General features: G+C 34.2%; 4 protein-coding genes and 4 non-coding genes across 8 annotated transcripts; 6 read left to right on the top strand and 2 right to left on the bottom strand.

Annotated features, from left to right (window-relative positions):
- Positions 1–298: 298 nt before the first annotated feature.
- Positions 299–430, bottom strand: C54G7.16. Its single transcript, NR_071067.1, has one exon. It is a non-coding gene; the product is annotated as an Unclassified non-coding RNA C54G7.16 (non-coding RNA).
- A 230-nt stretch (positions 431–660) lies between these two features.
- mboa-3 (MBOAT family protein) lies at positions 661–3,525 on the top strand. The gene is made up of 7 exons (NM_001383582.2): positions 661–749; positions 803–948; positions 1,018–1,095; positions 1,795–2,044; positions 2,092–2,383; positions 2,434–2,738; positions 3,006–3,525. Exons 1-7 carry the CDS (start codon positions 669–671, stop codon positions 3,294–3,296), a joined length of 1,443 nt encoding a protein of 480 aa, NP_001370561.1. The 5' UTR covers positions 661–668; the 3' UTR covers positions 3,297–3,525.
- Positions 3,526–6,316: 2,791 nt separating this feature from the next.
- T23F2.5 (UPF0057 membrane protein T23F2.5) lies at positions 6,317–6,772 on the top strand. The gene is made up of 2 exons (NM_001383581.2): positions 6,317–6,393; positions 6,444–6,772. The coding sequence occupies exons 1-2, from the start codon at positions 6,340–6,342 to the stop codon at positions 6,561–6,563; spliced, it is 174 nt and encodes a 57-aa protein (NP_001370602.1). The 5' UTR covers positions 6,317–6,339; the 3' UTR covers positions 6,564–6,772.
- Positions 6,773–7,131: 359 nt separating this feature from the next.
- 21ur-15511 lies at positions 7,132–7,152 on the top strand. The gene has a single exon (NR_071066.1).
- A 1,243-nt stretch (positions 7,153–8,395) lies between these two features.
- Positions 8,396–8,753, top strand: T23F2.4 (UPF0057 membrane protein T23F2.4). Its single transcript, NM_076534.5, has 2 exons — positions 8,396–8,485; positions 8,541–8,753. The coding sequence occupies exons 1-2, from the start codon at positions 8,432–8,434 to the stop codon at positions 8,658–8,660; spliced, it is 174 nt and encodes a 57-aa protein (NP_508935.2). The 5' UTR covers positions 8,396–8,431; the 3' UTR covers positions 8,661–8,753.
- Positions 8,754–11,152: 2,399 nt separating this feature from the next.
- T23F2.3 (UPF0057 membrane protein T23F2.3) lies at positions 11,153–11,483 on the top strand. Its single transcript, NM_001383580.2, has 2 exons — positions 11,153–11,229; positions 11,276–11,483. The coding sequence occupies exons 1-2, from the start codon at positions 11,176–11,178 to the stop codon at positions 11,393–11,395; spliced, it is 174 nt and encodes a 57-aa protein (NP_001370601.1). The 5' UTR covers positions 11,153–11,175; the 3' UTR covers positions 11,396–11,483.
- A 5,127-nt stretch (positions 11,484–16,610) lies between these two features.
- On the bottom strand, positions 16,611–16,713 carry T23F2.10. Its single transcript, NR_071065.2, has one exon. It is a non-coding gene; the product is annotated as an Unclassified non-coding RNA T23F2.10 (non-coding RNA).
- Positions 16,637–16,757, top strand: T23F2.11. The gene has a single exon (NR_071064.2). It is a non-coding gene; the product is annotated as an Unclassified non-coding RNA T23F2.11 (non-coding RNA).
- Positions 16,758–17,956: the final 1,199 nt, after the last annotated feature.

Here is a 17,956-nt window from a genome sequence, read left to right as displayed (position 1 = left end):
TGTTTATATAAAAAGGAAAAGTCATCAGTCCCGGTGACACAGTTTTGAAATAAAGTTTTTTCCACGTGACACAGAAAGTGAGTAAACACACCAGCCCCAAAGTTTTGTTCGTTTGACTAGTCTATTCTTCTCAATTATTTATTTATCCACTTTAACTGTTCAGTGTCTTGATCTTATTTTTTTTCCATGAACGAAAAAAACCAACAACAATAAACTCTTTGGATTTCCGGCAGTTGGCAACTGTTAGGCACGCACAAGCACACTCGAAAATAGAGCGCATGTGCGTCGTCCGGGATGATGATTTCAAATTAGACCTTGACCGGCACTTTTTGAAAGGCACGACACATACGCGTTTGGTGGCGTGATACCCCTGGCCAGGCAATTGTCTTTTCTTTCTTTTTCTCCACTCTTTCTCGGGGCACTTTCCGTGGTTCTCTTATCGTAAGTAGCTCTTTCTTGCACGAATTTCACACTGATTTCCGATAAATTATTCTACTATCAGCATCAATCAATTTCTTCTTTCTCCCCTCTTCTCAAAAAAGTTTGATCAGATATATTGTTTATTTTCTCGAGATTCTATCCTTGAACTTTGTATTGTAGCTTACACCTTTGACTAGAGTGTATTCGACGAAATAGTTATCTCATGGCCACTCGTTTTAGGTTACCCAATGCCGGGAATTCACACATTTTACGATGGTTCCAAGATACTGGAACCGCTGGCTGAAACAATTGGCATTGAGGCAGACAGAGTGAGTTTATTATAATCAGAGGGGTTCTGTTTATAAAAGTTTTTGTATTTCAGGTCAACTTTGTGTTGAGTTTGTTTGCATGTTTTGGAATATCATATGTTTATCGAAAAACATGTTCCCTAAAGCAGGTGAATCGACAAGTGAGGACAGTAGTTCCTGCAGTTGTTGGAATTGGAATTGTGTTTTTCTGTTTTGGAAGGTTAGTCATAGCAAATAATTATGAGCAAGCACTTATTATGAAATTGACTAAAAATGCATTATTTTTCAGGGCTATCAAACATCTACTTGCAAATGCACTGGGAAGTTATGCGATCATGTATTTTGCCCCACCAACCCAAGTTCACAAGTAAGACCTTTGCAAAGATACTGTATACAAACAAATGTTCCCGTTGTGTTTTTTTTTCAGCTAGAGTATAAACTCGAAGTACTTGCTACATTAGTTTCTAAAAATGCATGTTCAAAAAATAGTTTTTGAAAAACATATCCCGCTTTTTCAACACCTGTGCAAAATATGTACTTCAGAGACGCTAATTTAAATGATAATTTCTGAATCGCTGGTTGCTTGAAAACCGAATTCTTATATGCCGAAGATAGATTATTAATGCGGTTCATTTCAATACAAAAAGTTTTTTCATGAAAACGGCTCGTTTTAGAATTATAGGCGTTTAAAGAAAAATTGTTTAAAATAGGCTTGTGAGATGTCGGGAGCTGTATCTAGTGACATGAGTTTTGTGAAAAAAGGAAAGCTGTGTAGTTTTGTGGACAACTTTACAACCTACAGCCTGTAGGCAATGTTTTATTAGTTTTAAAGTTATATTTAATTGAAAGTTTGAAAAAATACACTGAGTAATCAAAAACATATACACTTTTAGCCGACACTGTATTTTGAAATTGTTGTTTTACATAAGTGTGGTAGAAAAACTTTACAGAATTTGTGGAAAATTAAATACATATTATAAAGGATTAAAAATTAAGGATTAAAGGGCTTTAATAGAGAAATTAATACAAGCATGCCCACTACTTTCGTTTACACCATAATTTTTAGGATTGTTCTTCTCTTCTCCATGGGATATTTGTTCTTCATTCACTGCTATCGATGGGCTATTCTCGAATCATACAGTCTAGATGTCACTGGACCTATTATGGTTGCTGTTGAGAAGGCCACCATGATGGCGTTCAACTTGAAAGATGGAAAAGCAAAGGATCAGTCAAAACTTACGGAGGAGCAGAAAAGAGAATCATTGAAGGAAATCCCGTCACTTCTCGAATTCATGTCATTTATGTTCAATTTCCAGGTGAAATTTCAGAAAAAAAAACAATATTTTTTAAACTAGATTTACAGACAGTACTCACTGGGCCTGCTAACAACTACTATGACTACATCAAATTTTTGGATGAGAAGCACCTTGTCGCAGATAAACACGGAAAACTTCCATCTCCAACAGGCGCCGCTATGAAGAAATTCTATCAGTCTCTGTTTTTCCTGGCGATTGTCGTTACTCTTGGTGGCAAGTATAAGGTTGAAGATGTTGGAACACAACCGTACTTTGCTCTTCCATTCTTCCAGTGGTTCTTCTGGTGGTTTATCACAATCTTTTTCATCCGTTGTGCATATTACTTTGCATGGGTGTTTGGTAAGTTATAGTTTTTATTTTTTGATCGAAAATGTTGACCAACTTTTCAGCTGATGCTATTTGCAATATGTCCGGTTTTGGATTCAGTGGTTATGATAAGGAAGGAAATGCTGAATGGAAGCTCTGCACCAATGTACTTCCATATCAAGTCGAGATGGCTCAAAGCTTGAAGGAAACACTTGACGGGTGGAACATTCAAACTGGTTTCTGGCTCCGAAAAGTTGGATACGAACGTGCTCCCAAATCAATTCGTACCGTTGCAACCTACACCTTATCTGCTGTTTGGCACGGAGTTTCGATCGGTTACTACATGGCCTTCTTCACATGCGGGCTCTTTACGGTGGCTGCTCAAACCGTAAGTTTCAGCATTTTTACTGCTGGCACTAGCCACTTGCCCAAATTTGGTGAAAAGTTATTAGCCTGGACTGAAAGATGGCAACAGTTTGGTAAGAGTTGGGCAAAACTTGGGCAAGACTTGTTTTGGCTCCAGTTGGATCCAATATTGCCAACTTCTGGTCCAAGTAAATAGTTTTGCGCCAGATTTGGGCCAAGTAGCCAAAGGATATTTGGCAATATCTGTTAAACCACCTAAATCTTTTAAGTCTTACTGTATTTTTTTCAGTTCCGTCGCTCAATGCGCTGGAGATTCCTGGACGATCACAATAAGAAGTTTGCCTACGATATTTTCTCGTTCATCATCAGTAAAATCGCTCTTGCCTACGCCACCTACTCCTTTGTCACTATGCACATGTATCCAGCTTACGACGTTTTGAAGAGAGTCTATTTTATTCCACACATTGTCGCATTTGCCGTCATCTTTGCCTTGCCAAAGTTCTTCAAGCCACTCAAAAAGCCACAGCCAACTACTGTCGAGATTGAGGTCACTCACGAGAAGCCGATCAAGGCTGAATAAATCATAATTTGTGTGTTATTTGTGATGCTGGGTTTCAGGGTTCTAGCAACTGCTTTTTTGTTGACCGGTACCTTTTATTGGCTAAAGTTATTAATTTTATTGTTTTCTTCATCTTAAGTATGTTTTAGTGTTAGTACACAACATGCACTTTCTGATGATTTTTTGTACATTACATTCGTTTTGACTTGTTTCCAATATTTGCATTTGCAATGAAAAAAATGTTATGACTTGTTTTTCTATTGAAAAAATGATATAAATAGAAAGTTGACAGAATCAATCATGAGTAGCCTTTGGTCTAACCAATTGCTATTCCGCTGTCATTGACCCAATTTCGTAACTCAATTTGAAGCATGAGCCGTTTTGTATAATGTACACACTGGGGACAATGTAATAAATAAATTAAGTCGTTCCCGCAAATATAGAATTTCACAGTAAAATATACATTATATGTACATGTGTAATACTGGCTCATGTAGTGGGGTCCGTAATTCCATACTAATTGAGTTCACATGCTTACGTTGTCTATTTACAAGGATTCTCTTTTGAGAATGACAGATGGAAAATTGAATTGTGGGCCAAATTATTTGTCGAATGCATTAGGATAATGCCAAAGGGTGGATTTTTATCAAAAACTAACGAAATGAGCGAGTCTTTCTCAGAATCTTTCGTACTTTTGTATTATCAGAACTGAGTTTAAAATTACATCATTATTAACATTATTAAAGGTATGAAAAATAAAACCGTGCCGAGTTTTTTTGTATTTGCAGCCTTAGGGTGTAACTATTTCTTACTATCAGCGTAAATAGGGAAAAAACATGTCACGTTTGATTAAAATAACCAAATTTTGACATAGAAAGGAACATTTATTTATTTCGTTCCATTCCAGAATTGGCTTACTGCAAAACTTTTTTATAGCTTTGGCCAAAATGTTTCAATGATTTTTCAAATAAGCGTTGAGAATGCGTAGCGGTCACTATATAGTAAAATTTAGATTATCAGACATCCTCAAATTTTATTCTGAACAAAATTTTCTACTTTTGCAAGTAGTGAAAATATTCACTGAAATAATTTCAGATTGACTTTTTTCTAGGTCAAAGTTATTTTCCGCTCATAAAAATTTGGTAAGGACTTATTTAAAGAATCTTCTTTGAAATGACACAACTGATATAGAGTTCTTTCGGAAGTCTACAAATGAGCCGAAATGCTTTGCTTGTAACGTCTCTGGTGAATCATAGAAAAGCAAAAAAATAGTGGACAACAGTAACTACACAAATAACTACAAAAATTACCTAAACAAATAAATTCCAAAGCACTTTTAAATGTTTTCCGGAACCGTTTAATATGACTAACTGTACGTCATTCCAGTGTTCTTTCCTTGTCTTCTCCTCAGCAACAATTTTCGAAAGTGAATGTTTTTTTTATTCAATCTTTGATGTCTTAGAGATGATCAGATTCCCCTCAACGCACCACAAAGATGTGCACCATTTGGGTGAAGAGACAACAACAAGTATCTCTCCCTCTCTCATCCCCCTCTTCCCTCTCTCTTGCGGTTTCCCACAGGATTACTTTCAAAAAACATTTGATCTTTGGATACAGGCGGGGGACCACACGATGCCCGCCAAAATGACCTACGTTGTGTGTGCCCCCCCCCCCCCTGCTCGGTCTCTGAGGCACTATAAAAGCGAACGCGCATTCCTCATTCAGTTGCCCTTTGCACCTGCTGATCCGCCACTTTTTTGTTTTCTACATTTCTCATTAGTATGCAAGTGACAGATGTACTCCATTTTCTAGTTTTGTTTGGTCTTATGCAGTTTTTCTGACACTTCACATTGCAACGCTCTGGTTTTCAATTTCCTTTAGTGCTTAATCTAGTTGCAATAGTTTAAATCTCCTTTTCAAATTGTTTAGCGAGGCAGAAAGACGAAATCAATTTCTATATTCTGATTAAGTCTGTTTCCACCGCGCTAGCTATTTCATAATATTGTAAGTCTAAACTTCAGTTTCTCAGCTCCCAAAATAAATTTTCTTCCGCTCGGAAAGCTTGTTAATCACGTATCAGGTGACTTTTCGGTTTGACTCTTATTATGTCAAAAAATATCTTTCCCTTTCTTAGATTTTTTTGAAAACCCGCTGCAAAACGGCAAGAAGGTCAAATTTTCAATGTCAAGCACCCCCTCTTTTGCGTTGTAAACAAGAAATCTGCCGTTTCGTTCGCTATTCTCTCAAACCCCAATCATTTCAAAACCAAATGGCAAATTCGACTATTCCTCTCCGTCTCCTCACTAGACAGGCCTGAGAAGTCACTAATCCCGGTTGCCATGGATTTTTATCATAAAGCGTTACGCTGTTTTTATTCGTATCTCATTTTGATTGCCAGTTGTGAATTTTATATAGAAATGAGATGTGCAAAACTGTTTTTGATTGAACGTTTGTTTGCTCAGAAAACCCTTTTTCTCAAAACATGTAATATTAGTAGTATTGTAGACTCCATTGGTAGCAAGTTTCATAGGCAAACATGTTGGCACTCCTTTTGACAAACAATTGCAAAATTCTGACTTTGAAAAAATGGTTTTCTGATTCATCCTTGTCACAACAATACAAACAATAATGATGTTTAACTGAAAATAATAATTAAAAATAAACTAATGATATGTACTTTTTGTTGCCAAAATTTCAAGTTTTGCGTTTTAAGAAATTGAGCATACTGATTTTAGCTAATACTCTGAAGCATGACGTTTCAGCTGTTTCAGTTATGCGGAAAAAAACAGACTTTCGCAGCTTAGTATTATGAAATATAACATTTTTTCAGTGCACCCAAGAAAAAAACATAAAAACATTTCCCCTGAAGTTTCTATAGGTGACTCAACTTTCCAACGTATAAAACATGATAGAGAACAGCTTTTTCATTTTTTGCTGAAATATACATCCTTGTCTTTTTGTCGATAATGCTTTAAACCCATCTTCTCGTTTATTCACTTACGTTTTTGCTTTTCGTTGGCTTTTTACTTACATTGCATTTTCAGAACTCTCAACTATTGCAACTATGGCTCTCACTTGCACCGACATTCCAAAGTTCCTCTGCGCTCTGCTTCTTCCAGTAAGTTTCAAATCTTTCAAAAAAAATCAAATTAAACAACTTATTTTCAGCCAATCGGAGTCTGGCTCGAGAAGGGATGCACTTACCACTTGGCCATCAACATTCTTCTCACCATCCTCGGATATATTCCCGGAATCATCCACGCTTGCTACGTCATCCTCGCCTACTAAGCTTATCATGCAAAGCTTCACAATCATGACGCCATCATCAGCAATTCGGATCGTATTCTTTTTTTCAATCAAATGCTCTTTTCCTCTCAAAAAATCTCCCCATCATCTCATAATATTGGTTTCAATTTCTCGTGATTTAGTTACCTTTATGTTGAACTGAATTTCATCCATTTCCTTCTCTGTAAACGAATAAAGGTACGAACAAGTAACACTGAGTCACTGAATTGAATATGAGAAAAAAGAAATGAACCGTAACATTACATTTGGAACGAAAAAAATCTATTTACTAATGTTGACAGAAGGTGAGAGCGACGGGAAAATAGTGACGTGATGTTTTTTACCTCGTGAACAATGTGACAATTTGAAACATGATGCTACCGCACAGTTAAGGTGGGAGGTAGACTAATATCGAGCAACTGATAAGGAAAAAAACAATAGTTAACTTTATTCAAAAAAGAAAAAGTCTTTTTTTTTAAGTTGAGAATTTAAAGTCTTGCGAGAATTAATACATTTTTAAAATGCGGGTTTCATAGTCACAATAAGATGTTTGCATTTTACAAAAATGTGATAAATGTAACAGATCAGGATTTCTAAAAATTTGGAGCAAAGCAGAGAATTGCAGAGAGATGGCGAGGAACTGGGATATTACAGGTGTTGTTCCAGTCATAATTAATTCGCGATATGTGCATCTTGGCTCGATAAGCACGGTGGACACATTGCGATCAAGCACCGGGAATTTTTAGATCTTTGAAAACTTCAAGTCCAAATTTCCATCTAATTAGAATAATTTAAACAAGTTTTTTGCAAAGTTTAGACAAAACTATTCAAAACATATTTAAAGTACTTGGTAAGTTGAGAAAATATTTTTTAAACATTTTTTGGTCGACTTCCAAAATTGTGAGTTGAAATTAACTGGGTAATTATCACTTTTTCGAAAACATTTTAAATTACAACTTTTGAAAACGACTTTTTTATTTTAGCACAACAGTAATTGCATTAAAATAAACTTCTACAAGAAATGTCGAGGAATTCATTTGGATCGAATGATCTATGAGCAGCTAATTTGAAAATTGGGCTATTGGAATGTATTGTTTCTGTTATGAAATTATTACTATTATTAAAAATGATGTATTATTCAAAACAAAAATTTGAATGACAAAAAAAAGAAGAAGCTTCAAAGAACTATTCGAATAAAAAAGTGAAACACAATTTACTCTACTAATCAGTGTCGACTGTGTCTGTCTGCATCTCTCCCCCTTTGCAATTGAATTTCTATTGTTGGGTTGTCTATTTGTGATATATGTCGCTGGGTTGTTGTTTTGTTTTTCCAACTATAAGAGCTCAAACACCAAACATTGGGTGGCCCCCTAACACCACGGACCGCCCATTTTTAACCAGTCAGTTGACCTATGATCATTTATTTATTGCTGTATATATCTGCTTGAAGATGTCTTCTTTTTCATACATTTCTGGTTCATTTTTTTCTCTCTCCCGCTTAGGTAGAAGCTTTTTTTAGTTTTTATTAGATGGCAATGGAAGTCACTTAAAGTATAGTAGTATGTATAAAATAAAGTATGGCTTTTCAAGTTTCTTTTAAGATCCCAGTTAGTTCCAAATAATTCCTAGTTAGTTCCTGGTAATTTCAATTTTTTCCTTGTTAATTCCTAGTTAGTCCATAATTAGTTCCTAATTAGTTTTTACTTGTTAGTTATTCCTCTACTAATTCCTAGTTAGCTCCTATTAATGAATTGTTTCTTAATGTTTTCTGATTTACATCTCAAATTATTTATTTTCAAAATTGATTTTTTAAAATCTTTTCAACTTCTCATTAATTTCAGAATCCCAAAACTCCTCCTCTCAGCTCCAGAATGGCTATTACTTGCATGGACATCCCGAAGTTCCTCTTCGCTCTTCTTCTCCCGGTAAGTTAAAAACATAGCCCAATACTCCAACTCCAACTCATGCCTCATTTTGCAGCCAGTTGGTGTCTTCCTCGAGAAAGGCTGCACCCATCACCTCGCCATCTGCATTCTGCTCACAATTCTCGGCTACATTCCCGGAATCATCTACGCCTGTTACATCATTCTTGCCTATTAAATTTCCATTACTTATTCTTCTAATTGCAAATCTCATGTACATTTACCGAAGCTCTGCGGGCACATATTCATGAATAAATTTCCGAATGACTTTATTGAAAATTTCTTAATTAATTTCTCTAAAAATTTCAGCAATATTTTACTAACAAAAAAACCAAATAGCGTTTATTTTTCATTTCTAAACTTTAGATATTTTTCATAACATCAAAACCTTTATGAGTCAAGCCTTTAAAAAATTGCGAAATTAAAGTAAGGTATTACTCAGCGTTTGAAGAAACAATAAATTGTTTACTGAGCGCACACATGAAAGAATAGGGCGGAGATTGCATTCTGACTTGCTGTTCTATCTCTCTCTTTACTCCACCAACAATTTCTGCCCCATTCTGCCGCGGCAAACAGTCGCCATCGAACCAACATTTCAAAAACGAAAAAATATTTCTATATTTTCTCCCCTCAATTTGTTTTCAATTGGACTGAGGTGAACGTAGCGTTAAAGTGTAGAAAATTTTGTTTTCTCCATGAAAAGAAACAAAAATTAAAAAAAAAAGATCTTGATCTTCCAAGCTGCTTTCAAAATTCTTTTGAAATTGGATGTTTTTGTGGAAAAAACAACAACACGAAGCAACCCAATAGCGCTCATATATTATTCATTTAATTTTTTAAGATAGAGAAAAAAAAAGAGAAAAAGAGAAAGAGCAAATAGTCATGTGAAGGCGGCGACACAAAATACGAAAACACCACGAAGTGGCGTAAAGTACGAAGAAGTTGTACAGCTTGACTATATATACTCGTACAATTGTATTGTTAGAACTAGTTCGAATAATTTTAGTTTTTCAGTGGAGAGTTTTGCCATCCAAGTTTTCATATCAGTTTTTAGGTAGCATTGAAATTCGTATCACTTCTTAAAACGCACTATTCACTAAAAACATACTGAATTTCACATTCCTAAGAACTCAAAGAATTTATGCCTGTAAAAAACTTTACCATGTTCCAGCAGGCAGACTAAATTCAATATCTATTCAATAAGTTTTTTTGCAAATATTTCAAAAATCGGTGATTACAGCCAAGTTTAGCCACTTTTTGCTATTGAGTTTAAAACCCTTACCGTCGTTTCCACCAGCTTTCCGGCTTTCTCCGCTCACACCTCAATCCGTGTCTTCTGTTAGACCACATGTGATTTTTTTAAATAAAAATTAAAAGTTTGACGCTCTTGGTAGTTTTCGATTACCTTCTAGCACAAAACTCCCTCTTTAGGAATACATTTTCGGAGAAAAGTTATATTGTGTGGCATAATGTTTTAGTTGCGGTAAAAAAAATGCGGAGAATGTGCAGGAAGTCTCCGGTATTAACCGAGCTACTATTTTTATATTGAACGTTTAAAATCTCTACTGAAAACTATAAACTGTATCATTTTCAAATCTTCCATATTTTGATCAGAATATTGTCAAAACAAAATCGTAAACATTTCAGTCTAACACCAGCCCCAAATTTTTTGACACTTCCCCTTATCAATAGACTGCTGTAAGAAGGATTTTTTGGCTTTAGTAGGTGTGTCTCTTTTTCGAATAGAACAAAACAGAAACTAGGAACTTTTAACTCTATTTCACACAAGGTCTGCCCTCATTATTTCAAAATCATTTCAAAAATATGTCATATAAATCATTTAATCTATGGTTTCCGTTCCTCGAGTGGTCTTTGGCCAGTATGACAAATGTGTTCCCCTAGCGAAGAGAAAACAATCAACAACAATATGCATATAAATATATCTGCATATTTTTGATTGAGGACATTTCCAGAATTCTTCCGGTTTGAACCATTTTCTTTGATATCATAATTTGGTAGAGCATACTACTAAAATACGAAAAGTCACAAGGTTTTAAAACTAATCTCATAGTCGCTTGGCCGCTTTTCGGTTACTCATAATTGTGGACATGCCATTCCCATGGGAACATCAAATTTCGCTATATAACCTCTCTTTGTTTCCACGCGCTCTAGTTTCCGCAAACATTGAATTCCTCTCCACCCCTTTTCAACTAGTCACTCGGTCTACCGGTGGTTTTCTGTTCATATATTTTGGTTTTGCGTTACTCGGGCAAACGAATTTTCCTCTCTTTGTTAAATAGGTTTCATTTATTATTTTCACTTGAAACTTCACGACTATTGGATTTTCTCGTCGAGAAATGTTTTATTTACATTTGAATGTTGAGTTTGAAAATTCGGAAAAATGTGATCAAATTTGAAAAATTCAAACAACAGACATCTCTGTACAATCTGAAAGAGTGAAAAGCAGTTCACAGTCTTAAGCTTCACCGTTAGGCTCGTTGTTTAGTCAAACTTCAAGCATCAAACTTAAAAACCAAAGATGAAAATTTTCATAATTCCCATGACAATCTTGTTTTTCAAATTACCATGGAAACGTCCTGTTGCCCTTTTCTCTTCATTTCGTGAAAACTTCCACATCTCGCTTCACATACAAATCAGTCCAGTTTCCAGAAACTACCAATCTCTGTTTCAACATGGCTCTTACCTGCACCGACATTCCAAAGTTCATCTGCGCCGTTCTTCTCCCAGTAAGTAGATTATTTATGAAATTGAAAACTAAAAAATTGTTTCCAGCCAATCGGAGTTTTTCTGGAGAAGGGCTGTGACTACCATCTCGCCATCTGCATTCTGCTCACCATCCTGGGATACATTCCAGGCATCATCTACGCTTGCTACGTCATCCTCGCCTACTAAATGCATAAAACCATTACATTTTCAATCTCCGCTTTTAAAACCAAAGCTTTGTGGGCAAACGATTTCATGAATAAATTTTAACCAACTGAATTCAGGTTGAAGTTGATCATTTAAAAAAATCATTCTGAAAAAAGAAGTAGAGTTTTAAGATCCGTGAAAAAAAAATTTTAGCTGATGAAAAGTTGAAATTGTTAGTTAACTTTATTAGTTTGTCATACGTTTTAAAAAAATAAGCATTCTAGCGTGTGAACAAGTGACAGTTTGAAAAAGATACAACCATTTATACAGCTGAAATCTTAAAAATGGACTATTTTCATTTATGAATTGGTATAAATACAAAAACAAATAACACTTGAAAACTAACTAAATTTTGAAAATTTTCAGGCAATATTTTGGTAATGTGCCAAGTGTCCCAAAAATTATGATTTTTGAAAAAAAAATTCGGGCATTACTGCGTGTAACTTGAACTGTTCAAATACAATGAACTGAAAGGCAATTTAAAAATAAAACTAAAACAGAATATTTCGCGGACCCCCAAAATTATAATACAAAACTACGTTTTAACCACTTTTTGAATGCACATGAAAAAATTCAAAAACAATTTGAAGGTGCACAAACTTCTCAGATATGTTTTTTCGGGGATTTCAATCACGACTTTACGACATTTAAAGGAGGACTAACGGTTCGGACGATTTTGAACGTATAAACCCAAAATAAGCTCAAATGAACGAATTTCGTAATGAAACTGCTCAAAAAATTTTTTATGGCGATTCAAAATTTTGAAAAAATTACACTGATTTTGGCTAAAATCACCAATTTTTCCCATTTATCCGTGTCACATCTGTTCGAAGTTAGAATTTTTGGAATTATCGTCCTTTATTACATATATTGGTAGTTTATCTCATTTAATTTCGTCGATTAAAGTACATTTAAAGCCGATAGGTAACCAAAAATCATCGAAATTGGTTACCTCTCGGCTTTAAATGTGCTTTAATCGACGAAATTAAATGAGATTAATTACCAATATATGCATCAAAAGACGATAATTCAAAAAAATCCAACTTCGAACAGATGTGACACGGAAAAATGGGAAAAATTCAGGCTCATTTTGGGTTTATACGTTCAAAATCGTCCGAACCGTTAGTCCTCCTTTAATAACCACTTGGCTCACATAAAAATAGTTTTTGAACAATGCATAGTATCTATATTTCCGCGTGGTACCAGTATACAATTACTGTTTTTTTAACAGACTAATGTAACAATTTAGCGTTTCTCTCCTAATGAGCATTTTACATAAGCTAAAGAAAAACTCAATGTGAAGCGACCCAACAAAAGCTCTCGAGACATTATTACCCAATAACTCATCTCGAAAACATGTCCACTCTGCAGCTGACAGTTGTTCTGACGTTTTCACCTTTCAAGATTTCTGACCATCCTTTACTTTTTCGCCCGTTGGTCACAACAATTACAGCGCGTGAGATAAGTCTTGAGTTATCGAGGTTGGTTTTTTTTGCGGATGTTGAAATATATTTTGTTATTTATAATTTTTTATTTCATATTTATAACAACGCTTTTTATCGCTAAGATTGTGGCGAAAAAAGCTTGAATCCTCAACTATTATTTTAGAAAGATTTTTTGAAGCTTTCTGCAGAGATTTTTTTTAAAGGAAATCCATTTTATTGTCTACACACAGTTTCAGCTGCTAGCACAAACGGGCTCTACCAAAAAACAATAACCCAGATACCTAACTAACAATAAGTGTTGTAGTAAGCGCTGAAAACGATGAAGACTTTTTTTGTGGTTACTCTTTATATGCATCGCTAATAAACGAGAAAATTAAATAATACCACACACTTATTACAATTTTTTCTGTGTCAAAATATAAAAACATGTCGGTTTCATCGAAAAATAAAATTTAGAAAAGGAGTTTTAAACATTGTTTAAAAATTGCCAATGGTCCAAAAAAGTATTTTCCTGAAATTTTTTTACAATATAAGACAATTAAAAAAAGAAAAAACTTTAACCCATTTTTCAGTCTTTGCTGTTTAAAATATTATTGATCCCCTCAAAATTGTTTTTTAAAGCAACCTAACAAAATGCCAGTCGCATTGGTGATCTATCATATTTCCGTTTTTCTGCGATGTGTGTGTCCCCCCCCCCCCCCCCAACCCGCAGATTCAATTCACATTTGTCAAACCTCGCAACCGAAAACTGCAACAGTCCACTCTCGAAACCTACTATCCGCTTGTCATAAAAAAAAAACGACGACACAAAGGAAGAGCGAGACCCCATCTCGCGTTTTGCGAATGAGCTGGGTGATCTCTCCCAATGTTTAAAGCATGTTTCGGGTGCCGCGTCGGAGAGTTCTTGTGCCGAGAGCAGGAAGAAGAAGAAGAGGACCGCCACGTACATGTCTCGTTTTTCTCCGCGTCGCACCAGTTGTCACGGCATTAGCAGAGCACAACACTGTGCTCCCCGAGACAACATGTCACTACGAAGTGCGCTCGAATTACTGGCAAACTGTCGTCGACGTGCTTTGAACTATCCGGCTACTATTTCTACATTTTTGTGTGAAGTAGTGACGTAGCCTTGTTTTTCAGTCATTCTTTTTTCTTTTCCTAGAACAGCCGAAAAAAACCCATTTCCTCTCATCCTATATATGCACATCGTAACTTTTGACGACATTTCTTCTTCCCTCTGTATTTTTCTTTTCCATCTACATCTCTAACGTGTTTCTTCTGTTTACCCAAAATACTGTTTTGAATTTTAAAAAAGTGAGTGTCGTTTATGAAAACAAACATTCTATAGGGTTTATTAGTGTTATCAATGTCGAAACTTCACTTGATGATACCACCTTTTCATGTCTGCCTTTAATGAATCTGTTTAACAGGTCTCCGTTTTTTATGAGAATGAAATTGTTGAAAAGTTTTTTTAAAAGTTATTTTTGAGCTTACTTAGTTTTTCCACTAGTAAAAAAGACTAGTAAAAAAGTATGAAAGTTTCGTTCAAAAACATTATTACTCTTTTCTTCTGCAAAATTCAATTGGTTTTTTTGTTTTTACAGACTTAACTGGCCTTCAAAAATTTGAATTTTTTTCATGAATTATGCTTTTCACAAAATTTTCAAAAGTTGGTTTTATAGAGTAAAGACCCGCACCCTTAACTATTAAATTGGAAAAATTATGTTATATTTAAATAATGACAATGTTCCGACTGCTACAAAGTTGCCAAAATTTAAAATCAAAAAAATTCAGAAAATTTCCAATTACTTCACCTTTCTGTAAACTTACCATTTTTCTTTTTGCGAACCGTTATAATTTTTTTTTTGGAAAAGTGTCTCACAAAAGTTTTTAAATAAATGTATTTTTCTTATGAATTTTTTTCTTATTAACTAATTAATTTTCAACAAACAAAGTCAATAAATTTTGTTAAAAACTTGTAATTAATGAGAAAAATGGGTAGTTGTATATAACCACACATTTTAAATACTAATTTTTAATTTTTAATTTGTCAAATAAATGTAATACCCAAATTTCCCTTTAAGTGTAGAAATGGTGTTTTCCTGTATTGTAAGTGTTGTAAATATTGTTTTTTTAAAATGAATTGAATACACAAGTACCCTAAAATGTTTGTTATAATTTTGAAAAACATAAGTTTCTTTAATAGTATTCCAACCTTTTTCAGCTCACACGTTCCATACGTTTTTATTTTGAAATATAACAAATAGTAGTCTAATATGATTAATTAGCATTTCCAATTTCCTCTAAACCTCGTCAGCCACTTTTTCTACATTTAGACCGGAATCTCATCTACTTCAAGCGTAACGAGAACGACAGTAGCAGTCAAATAATAACAGACCGCCGTGTTATTGTCTGTATTGTCTGAAGTTTTTTTTTTCCATTTCACGTACGCGCACGCAAGGTGGTGGTTGAAAACCGGAATATATGGAGAGAAATGAAAATGGCGAGGCACAAAAATCGATATGTCGCCGGGGGCGAGCTCACGTTGGCATCGCTTCCCTCATGTTTGGTGTATGTGTTCAGTTGGAGCACAGAGGCAATTTGGAAGCATGCCAGGCGCTCTTCCTAATTTTTATAGCAAGCCTCTTGTATTGCGTGTCATCGCCTTGAAACCAACTCATTTTTGCTTATTCTCACGCTTCAACATTTCCTATAATGTGCATCTTCTTCTTCTTCTTTTTTTCTGTTTTCTTTTCTCTTCTTTTTTCCATCTCCTATAGACTATTCCGCGTGACGTCTCCAAATGCATCTTTTGGAATAAAATGGAAAAAGTGAAAAATCTGTGTGAAAAATGCGTTCCGTTTTCCTTTGATGTTGTGAAAAATATTTCATGCACAGTATTTTCATGAGAAAGACACATTAAGCAGGGCCCAAAAACAAGAAGTTAATTTATATGTTGTATGCATTCCGAAAAACCTTTCAAGTTGAAAGAATGTATGGTAGATCAAAATTAGAGTTTTTCTAAATAAACTTTATTATTATTATTTTTGCACACATCGTTCTTGCCTCAATTTTATAATTTTTGTTGTCGTTAGTGACTTTTGTTGAATCATTAAAACTATTTACAGCAAAAAATATTCAGAATTCTGGTAATTATAGGTTTTTTATTTTGGAAACACTAACCACCATATCAATTTTTAACACATAAAAATTGAGTAAGGCAAAATTTTTAAAGAAATTGTGCAAAGTTTTTGAAAGTAAACATTTTTAGATTTTCCCAAAAAGAAATCTGAAATTTGCAATTTTTATGTAGCTCTGCATCAAATTTTTAGCTAAAAATAAATTTCGTGACAGTTCTTTACATTTTTGGTCTAATTCTTAATATTGATTATTTTTAATTTGAAAAATTTGTTTTTGCCGAGAAAACAGAATTATTTTCCGAAAAATGTACAAGAATGTGAAAAATTGAATTTTGAACCTGAAAACCAGAAACCCCATTGAAGTAGAAACTGCCAGGTAATTTGTCAGCGCAAAAATTTGAAAATAATTCAGTTTTAAATTTTCTTGGAAATTTAAAAAAAACATGAAAAGTTTAGAAACAATTTTCAATTTTTTTGCTGTTATATTTGGTCATCACGACTCGTTTTCTAGAACTTTTTTCAGAAAATAATTGTAAAAAATCCCACATATTTTTTTCACTGATCACCCTTTGACATTATCATTTGATGTGAAATGTGTGAAACGAACAGATAGAGCATACTCACTCACGCACACATCAATCCTCGTGTCTCTTTGCCGCATTCGATTATTCTCATCTTCCCGAAGGTTAGCTTCTTCCCGCCGGGGGGACAGATCAACTCTCTATTTCCAATTCTCTGGTACACTCCGCGTTGCGTTGCTTCTCAACCATTCATCTATCGCTTCTCAATTCCGTCCGGAGAAAATGAAAAAGTGAGCCTCCTCGTGCTAATCTCGGACAGACTTGATGCTCTGATGGGATCGCAAAAATCGCGGCCACACTTTTTGCACATGTTTCTATTTTATTTACAATTATACACACATTTTCTAGGACATTAGCATCAAGACTATAAAATTATTTGAAAGACAATATTATATCAATTTTCCTGGAAAAAAGAGCTAAGCTCATTTAGAAGTTTGTATATTTTTATTGGTCCCTGCTCTGGCTACTCTGACCTAGGGTGTTCGGAAAATATATAAGTTCGGTTTTATAGCCCCGCAAAATTAAAGTAAATTTCAAAAACTAAATAAAAATTGTTATTTGTCTAAACCGAAGTTAAATTTTGCATAACGTTGTTTGATAAATTATAAATTTTTTCTTATAATCCTTTCAAAAATAATATCAATTGTTTTTGAATTGTTTAATTAAAAAGTTCTCACATTTTTGCCACACTTGGAAAATCCACACAAGGCTTGTTAAATGGCGACGCGACCCCGACTTACCCTATTAGGTCACCACAAAAAATTGGGCGTAATCTATAGAGTCCTATTATTTAAAAAAATTTCGGTCTAATTCAAAAAAAAACTTAAAATTTATATCAAAATGAAAACACATTTATTTCGTTTTCTTTGAAGCTGCTCAAAACCTGCTACAAAGTCGTAATATGCCAATGACAGTTAAACAAACTTTTTAAATTTTTAAAATGAAAATAAATTCAATTTCAGAAAGTACTGATTTTTTTGAGGATTCAGTTTTTTTAATTTTTTTTTATTTTGTCGATCAGAGTTGTCAGTTGTCAGATCAGTAATTTTAGTGAACACTTTAATAGTGCAAATTGTATATATGTATTTTTTTTATTGTCAAAATGTTATACATTTTACTTGGTACGTATGATATAGCTCCTTTCTTAAAAGTTATTATATATTTCCAAAATAGTGAATCGGTCGAAACGTGAAGTTTTATTGCATTAAAAGCGCAATTCTTGAAGCTAAATCTGGTCAAAAAGTCCCGGTATATTTTCAGAATGGTTAACAATTTTTGGGGGTTTCGCTACTAATTAATTTCTTTTTATTCTAGAATAAATCCATGTTTTGATGTTTTACCACATTGTCTCATACTTTTCTATCTCTGTTTTGCACCTGC

This window comes from Caenorhabditis elegans, chromosome X, assembly GCF_000002985.6.
Source record: "Caenorhabditis elegans chromosome X".
NCBI lineage: Eukaryota > Metazoa > Nematoda > Chromadorea > Rhabditida > Rhabditidae > Caenorhabditis > Caenorhabditis elegans.
This window is presented reverse-complemented; position numbering and strand designations above follow the sequence as displayed.

Coding starts and splice junctions, on each gene's coding strand:
- T23F2.5 (NM_001383581.2), top strand. CDS start 6,340: ATGGCTCTCACTTGCACCGACATTCCAAAGTTCCTCTGCGCTCTGCTT. Junction 6,394..6,443: donor TCTGCGCTCTGCTTCTTCCA/GTAAGTTTCAAA, acceptor ACTTATTTTCAG/CCAATCGGAGTCTGGCTCGA.
- T23F2.3 (NM_001383580.2), top strand. CDS start 11,176: ATGGCTCTTACCTGCACCGACATTCCAAAGTTCATCTGCGCCGTTCTT. Junction 11,230..11,275: donor TCTGCGCCGTTCTTCTCCCA/GTAAGTAGATTA, acceptor AATTGTTTCCAG/CCAATCGGAGTTTTTCTGGA.
- mboa-3 (NM_001383582.2), top strand. CDS start 669: ATGCCGGGAATTCACACATTTTACGATGGTTCCAAGATACTGGAACCG. Junction 949..1,017: donor GTGTTTTTCTGTTTTGGAAG/GTTAGTCATAGC, acceptor ATTATTTTTCAG/GGCTATCAAACATCTACTTG. Junction 2,045..2,091: donor CATTTATGTTCAATTTCCAG/GTGAAATTTCAG, acceptor CTAGATTTACAG/ACAGTACTCACTGGGCCTGC.
- T23F2.4 (NM_076534.5), top strand. CDS start 8,432: ATGGCTATTACTTGCATGGACATCCCGAAGTTCCTCTTCGCTCTTCTT. Junction 8,486..8,540: donor TCTTCGCTCTTCTTCTCCCG/GTAAGTTAAAAA, acceptor CTCATTTTGCAG/CCAGTTGGTGTCTTCCTCGA.